The 7366-nt window shown below is 45.4% G+C and overlaps 1 protein-coding gene across 1 annotated transcript; it reads right to left on the bottom strand.

Annotated features, from left to right (window-relative positions):
* Nucleotides 1-1493: 1493 nt before the first annotated feature.
* PAIP2 (poly(A) binding protein interacting protein 2) lies at nt 1494-6611 on the bottom strand. Its single transcript, XM_010290491.1, has 3 exons — nt 6444-6611; nt 3851-4030; nt 1494-2583 (listed from the first exon to the last, which is right to left on the bottom strand). The coding sequence occupies exons 1-3, from the start codon at nt 6579-6581 to the stop codon at nt 2518-2520; spliced, it is 384 nt and encodes a 127-aa protein (XP_010288793.1). The 5' UTR covers nt 6582-6611; the 3' UTR covers nt 1494-2517.
* Nucleotides 6612-7366: the final 755 nt, after the last annotated feature.

Raw genomic sequence — 7366 nt, 5'->3', positions numbered from 1 at the left:
TTAGCACCAAAAAGCCAAAGGCAGGATTGCACGACCCTGTCACAGCCTGTCTGCACAGCCACGCGCTCGCTCCCCAGCCTGAGCGGGAAGAGCAAGAGGTGAGAAAACCCCTGGGTCGCGACAAAGACAGTTCAGTAAGTGAAGAGGGGGAAAAAAGTATCAACCAAAAAACCCCCGAGTGATGCAAATGCACTCACTCCCCGCCTCCCACAAGCGCAGCGATGCCCAGCCAGGCTGCGAGCAGCAGCAGGACCCCCTCCTGCTGCCCCAGTTTTGCTGTCTCCCCTGCCAGCTTCTTGCCCACCCCCAGCCTACTCGAGCATGAGAAAGAGAAAGCCCCGACGCTGTGCAAGCGCTGCTCAGCAACAGCCGGAACACCGGTGCGCCATCAACTGTGTCACGGTCACAAACCCCGAACGCAGCAGGGCAGGGGCTGCCGTAGGGAGCAACAGCTCCGTCCTGGCAGAGACCACCAGGAAATTCACCTGTCCAGGAGGCGTCCCCACGTTACACAGTTGGCTGGGGTACGGCACCGGGAAAAAAAAAAACCCAAAACCACAAAATAAAGCAAAGCAACCAAAGTGTGGCGAGGCTGGTTGTGTCACAAGCAGCTGGCTCCTAGCCGTAGAGTTCAGTTGCCAATCGCCCCAAGCTCACCGCACCCAGGCTGAAACCCTGGGAGGAAGCTCGCCGACAAGCAACTGCCACAGCCATGCGGGGGTTCTCTAGTGAAACTCCCACTCCAGCTAAAAATAAGCCAGGGCATGGTTGCACGTTATTTCCTGACCTTCTGTCTCCAGGTGCTTGAGTCTTAAACCGTTTCCAAGTCAGTGGATAGGCCAGAATATTTTTGCTACTTCTAGGAAGACCAGCAGATCTCAGAAGGTTGGGAAGGTAGTGCTCAGTAAGGAGCCTGAGATAATTGCAATTAACATTTTGCAGAGCAACAGCAAAATGAGTCAGTCTGACTGAATTCCTCCAAGAGGGGCTCTTCCATCTGGAGCAAGACCGACGCAGTGATGTGGTTAGGCTGTAGGCTAACACCTGCGTAAAGGCTTCGCTTCACTCTTCCCGTTCTGCAGTACGGCATAATTTTTGAAGTGTTTCCATTTGGTTTAATCAGATATTAAAAAAATATTAACAGCGAGGCCAGGCAGTTATGAAGCAAGAGTGGATCAGACTCCTACCTGAGGACTCACACACACCCTCCCGCAGCGCTCTCAGGTTTATGGGGACCAAGAGCACCCCAGCTCCAGGAGCAGTGGAGCTGAGCAGGGGTTAGCAGCGGCGAGAAGGAAGGAAAATATGCCCAGGCAAGTGCATAAAGAGGAAAGAAATAAAAGAGCAGCGAGAGTCCAACCCGAAACGAGTATTTTGGGCTAGCACGTTACAAAAAGCCTTACAGGCACCGTATCCATAACGTCATCCCTTTCCTCTGCAGGTTGCCAAATGAGTTTCCGTGCGAGATGCATATTCATGAGACAGCCACCACATCAGTTCTACTATTATTTATTTTTTTAAATATTTTTGAAAAAATATAATTTTTTTACAATATTTTCAACTTAAACACTATTCACACTGAACACGTATGGCAGCTTAACCTACCCGAATATGAAGTTTAAGAAGCCAAAACTGTTCTAGCTTTATTAAAAGAAAAAAAAAAAAAGTTGTTGTGCTGTAGACTATCGTGTAGTGATGATTAAACAAAGCAAGGGAAAAGCACCACTCAAATCACTAATGCTAGGGTTTTCTTCATTAAATCCAGCTATAATAAAGTTGTATGCTAAAAGTTACATAGGCAGTGCTATGTACGTATCTGGGTTCTTGGAAGAAAGTGATGAAATTCACGTCTCCTCTAACATAATTAAGAAGTGAAACGTTTTCTAACATGATAACATACTGCAAAGTACAGGGAATTTCTTCCTTCCAATCGCTTGGATGTTAGTTCAGTAGCTGAGATCTACGACTCTGTACAGGTCTGTAAAATTTCTGTTAAAGCTCACGCTGCTTAAAAGGAGCATGAAGTTTTTTACGGGGAAAAATTAACATTAGTAACAATACTGGTATTTCAAAGGAAAGTTAGCTAATTTGCATAACAATCAGATATCCTTGCTTTCATTTTTAAGTTAAGGCATTATCAGGTGCAAACTAGCACCAGTTAACACATCTTTAGTTAAAAACAGACCATCCTTAGCAAATTCCAAGTCCCATTTAAAAAGACAGAGTCTGCAGAAGGTTTTATAAATGTGGTACTTTGTCTCAACTTGACTGGTGCTTCTTACCTCACTGCCTTCTTTGCAGAGAGCCAGGGTCCAATTATGTTTGCATTAAACTTTTGACAGATTTACTTAATAACAGTCTCAGCACTTTTATTGAGCATGCAAGACTAACAAAACTTTGGCAATGCATAAGTGTAACACAGTGACAAGAAGAGAGAGCTTTTACAATTAAATCTTCTAATACTGGCTTCACAGTGTGGAAATTGTGCTACATCCACCAAGAGAGGGCCCAGTCTACTCAAATATTTAAGTACTTCACCCCAGGAACAAACTCCTTTGCGTTTGGATTCAGATTACTCTTGACCTGAGGAAGGGAAAAACAGAAGTCTAGCTGAATCATTATTTTCGTCTTCCATTTTCAAGCTGAATACAATTCTAGGGGGACAGTTTACAGATTTAGAGTAACAGTCAGGCATGTAATAGGGTTTTTGCATAAACCACAAGTCTCTATAATCACCAGAAAATCCCACTCCTCTGCTAGTACCCGAATTGACCATCCTTCCTTAGCACCACCTGGATGTTTCAGTCAGATGAGGGCTCAGGGAATAAGAAACAAGAAAACCACAGGCATGCATCAAATACAGCAATTTTGCTTAATGCTGAAATAGCTTTTTCTGAAGTTGAGATGTTAAAACGTGCCATGAGGTTTTTACATCTTGCTTATTTAAGCAAGAGGAGACTTGTTCCAGGAACTTAAGCCACTTCTGGGAATTTAACGTATACGAGCACTGTATCGATTTTTAAAACTTCAATGTCTGCGACTACCCAGTCCTCCCACGTGGCAAGCTGCTGCTCTACAATGTTCTGCAGTTATAGGTGGGCAGCCAGCATCTCCAAAATGAGCTCTTTACCATAAAGAAATGGAGGATTAGGCTTTTGTGTTCTTCACTGAGTCTAAAACTGTTGCCTGCAGCTGCTTAAGCTTGAAGAAGTAGGGGTTTGCATCTGAATTTCACAGCAGTTGTGACATGATGATGTGGGTTTTTTGGTACTCTGTATCAGTAACTTTGTATTTTGTTAGGGAAAATATGTACACACTGCCCTGCCCTTCTAGTTAAGGCTCTGGACAGAAGCCATACACCAAGAAACAGGGAGATAATAACCATAGTTTAGGTGCCTTCCTCTTCCTTAGGATTTCTACAAAGAGATCTGCTCTGGCTCACACGGTCCAAATCAGACACGGCTCGTACCTACCCAACACATAAGTGTTGACAGATGCTGAATTAAACTTTTGCAGCCCTGTGACTGAATGGCACTTCACAGGGTCAGCGTGCTTCGCTCGCTGCCTTTCTTTCATCACATAGTACGCATACCTAAAGCCACTTGAATTTATGCCATCGGCTAGGAAAGGCACCTTGTGGCTATCAAGAAAACCACTGAATAGGTCACGTCACTCCAAGGAAACATCCTTTACCCAACTGCTCCACTTCTCCCCCTCCAGCATAGCCAGGCATGCCTTAAGAGTCTCCAGCCTACGTGTAAAGGATTTTCTCTTGCCATTATCAGCAACAAAAATCAGCCTTGGACAAAGAGAGATGTCAAGTTTTAGAAATATGAGAAACTGAATTTACCACCAGATCCTCCAGTGATGAGCTGTCACTGATAACAAGGTCATTGAACTGGTCCTGGATTTGATCCATTGTTTGTGGGAGATCACGGGCTGGAATAAACCATTCGTGCTCCTCCTCCTCTTCCAGCATCTCCTGGAAACAGCGCTCAATAAATTCTTCTTCCCACAACTCCTCTTCGATCTATACAATGAGAAGAAACCACTTCATCAAAGTTAGTGAGAGCTTGTGTTTCCATCCCAAGGTTTGTGCACCTGGCTGACCTTCATTCTAGCTATGCAATAGGACTTCTAGCAGAACACTACACTTGTGCTGCAGGAAGACAAGCAGCTTTGATTTTTTTAGGGTAGAAAAGTGCTTTGACCCAGGAACTTGGGCTGCAGTTAAAAGGGAATGTCAGGAGAAACCCCCCCAGCCCTAGCTGTTCTGTTTGCAGCTTGTTATGAGCTCAAGGAAAAGGAAATTGCTGGTTCCAAGTGAAAATTTCAGTTGTAGCAACTAGTCTCGACTGAACTCACTGGAAGTATGAGGAAGGGAACTGGGGACAACACATGCAGCCAGGCACACTCCCTAAGAAAGCGTCCTACAAGACTCGGGGAAAAAATAACTGCTGCCTGTCACTTGGAACACGGAACAAGCTGCATCTCCTCGACTGTAGATTATGTGTTCACCCCGTGTAGTCCTCCTAAGGAACTCCACATAATCTTAGCAGCTGTTAAGAATGCTGACCTGCTGCACTATAGGCAGGACAAATCAACTGATGCAGAACTGACACACATTGCAAAGATTAAAGGAAAGTTTTGCTTGGTTGTTCAGTAAACAAGCTTTGGAGGGAGTTCGTCCTGACAAATTTTCCATGTCCTGCATCCCAGTACTTAAGAGTGGAAAGCAGGGAAATAGAAGCCGGTGTGAATGACTTGCTGGGCATAAAGCAGCGGAAAAATGATTCAGGACAGATTTAAAAGTTCACTCAATGGAAGCTCGATCAAGTTTTCCTATCAATCCTTCACTCCGAAATCAAACACATACTCGATCCTAAAGTGGAAATTAAGTTACGTACCACAAATACCAAATCAAACAAGTTAATGGCAGAGTTTGGGATTCCTGTAAAATCTAGGTCCCCTGTCCTTGGGGCAAACACGCTCACCAGCTCGTTTGGTGCTCATGATGCATGGATTTGGGGAACAAGGACTCATCACCATATGCTCTAAGCCACTGTCCAGACAATTCAAACCCCGCACGAAACACCGACTTAGTGATTTCTCCAGTAAAACACTCTGGCAAGGACGGCGGTCTCCAGCCAATCCTTCTTGTGAGGCACTGTCTTTGTCCTGCGCACGGGTAAAAGGCAGCCGTGGGCACGCAGCCACAGGCTAGTGTTACAGCAGGGGTTGCTTGGCTCCAGGTTTTTTGTTATATGCTTGTACACCTACAGGTGCCTCCAAGGGCAGCTCCAAAAGCATGAAACTATGTTTAATTCCCCAAATGCCTTGAAATTACTATCACCTGTTTGTATTTTCCAGCCCAAGTTTAACTGGTTCAGGTTCCCACAGATGCCTGCAGCGGCAGGTGACTAGGCTGCCACATGGTGTTTGCCTGCCTGAATAAGACCACCCTCCCCTCATACTCCCACCTTTCCTCTTCTCTGAAAATGGAGCCCATACCTGAAAAAGTTTATTCGTGACACAACTCTCAGCGCCCTTCCCAAGAACGACACGTCCTGTACGCCAACTACAGTACAGTCCCCAGGAGGACAAACCCACCAAACCAGAAACGACACTGAGACCATCCTGGCGTATGCACAAGACAATTTAGATTTTGTGAGCAACCAGAATTTCAGATTAGCTTTGTGCCCTGCTGGCACCTTAAAGAGAGAGCAACAGGCATATCCTATTTCAGAAGCTCAGACTCCAGCACAGCCATACTGTGCTGAGTGCAGAGGAAGCAGCTACCTGAGTACAAAGATCAAGTTTTGATTAAGAAAGGGGCAGTGGAAAGAGGTGGGCTGTCCCCAGCCTCCACAGGACAGAAAACTGTGTCCAGATGCAAGGCAAAAGACGAAGCTAAGGCTTCCTTCCCACCCGCTTGCAAAGGTCAGCTGTAAGACACTTAAGTATGATGCAACAAACAGGACTGTCACCCAACAGCTATGTCCACCAACTCCCGTGGGAACAGCAGCGCTGTTGACGAGGCAGGTATGCACCCAGTCATATCCAGTTTGGAACTACAACAGCTGGCATGTCTGCACACGTAAAACCTCCGCAGCTCAACAGCCTAGCAAGACCCGTCCCTTCTAAAGTGCCACAAAGTCACTATTTTTTCTTCCTCCTTCCTACAGAAGTAGGGAATTAATGGATGCATTAGAACATGGCCACATTTCCTGCATTTTCCACCAAGATTACAGAAAACAAGTATTTACTATCAGAGAAACTGAGACCTGTCTGCTCGCCAAGATTATTGCAGCAAGTCTCTCTAAAAACATCATCTCTAAAGGATTTCCAGTCTTGTGCCCTGGTTGCGAAGCCACAGCACCTCTCCCTTCAGCTAGAAAACGGTAAGGCACATCACAAGACATTTACTGAGGGAAACCACTTGCCTGCCTGTTAAATTCCTCTTCATTTTCCATCCACATGTACTCCGCAAAGGGATTGTCATCTTCGTGAGAATGACCATTTATAATTACATCTTCACTGATGATGCTTGGGCTAGTACTGCTGCGACTTGGATCTTTCATGGCTGCGTCTCCGATTCAAAGTCTGCAATTAAGAAACACAGTAATTAAAGATGTGCAGATTCGCTCATCGCCCTGCTTCTGCATAAGCCCTGCCCAAGGGAAGGCTGCACCTGTATCTGAAGGCTCCAGGTAGCCTTACCATGACTGCAGCAGAGGAGCTCTGCTAATCGCAACAAGGGAGTATCAGAAATGCCATTTCCACTGTACATGGATTAGAGCCACAAGTTAATTTCCCCAATTAAACCTCACCAAATGCCAAGCACCAAGGCCAATGAAAAGTGACAGAAAAAAACAGAAAGCCTGTGTACTTGCCAGAAGGAAAATATTTATGGTAATGTTCAAGAAACAAAAAGAGTATTTGTTTTCCTAAATACTTTTAAAGGTCCCACCTGAGTTTCGCCAAACTCCCCTGAAAATGAACTGCCCAGGCAGAAACCATTACATATGGATTCTTCAGAGCCAAGCTGGCACAACAGTTCTTACAGTTGCCTCATTAGCAAAAGCTAATTGATGGAGATGCTTCAGGTAACGATGACATCGTAAGGCACTGGAAGACAGTACGTGCTTGCCTTTCATCCCACTTCATTAATATGGATTGACTCACGTCTGGAGAGGTCTCAACATTTCTGCGCATCCACGATACATGATATCACAACGTCCTGAGCTCACGGAACGAAGCTACAGCTGGCAAGCGTGCTTGTTCCACCTACCCACAACCAGAAGCAGGACAAAACCTCCATTTGGTCTGAATCTTTGTCATACGAATGGCACTGCAGCCTCTCTGT

Source organism: Phaethon lepturus, unplaced genomic scaffold (genome assembly GCF_000687285.1).
Source record: "Phaethon lepturus isolate BGI_N335 unplaced genomic scaffold, ASM68728v1 scaffold27397, whole genome shotgun sequence".
Classification (NCBI taxonomy): Eukaryota; Metazoa; Chordata; class Aves; order Phaethontiformes; family Phaethontidae; genus Phaethon; species Phaethon lepturus.
The sequence above is the reverse complement of the archived record's forward strand: the minus strand, read 5'-3'. Positions and strand labels throughout refer to the sequence as shown.

Coding starts and splice junctions, on each gene's coding strand:
- PAIP2 (XM_010290491.1), bottom strand. CDS start 6,581: ATGAAAGATCCAAGTCGCAGCAGTACTAGCCCAAGCATCATCAGTGAA. Junction 4,031..6,443: donor AAGAGGAATTTAACAGGCAG/GCAAGTGGTTTC, acceptor CTCATTGTATAG/ATCGAAGAGGAGTTGTGGGA. Junction 2,584..3,850: donor CATCACTGGAGGATCTGGTG/GTAAATTCAGTT, acceptor TCCCTTCCTCAG/GTCAAGAGTAATCTGAATCC.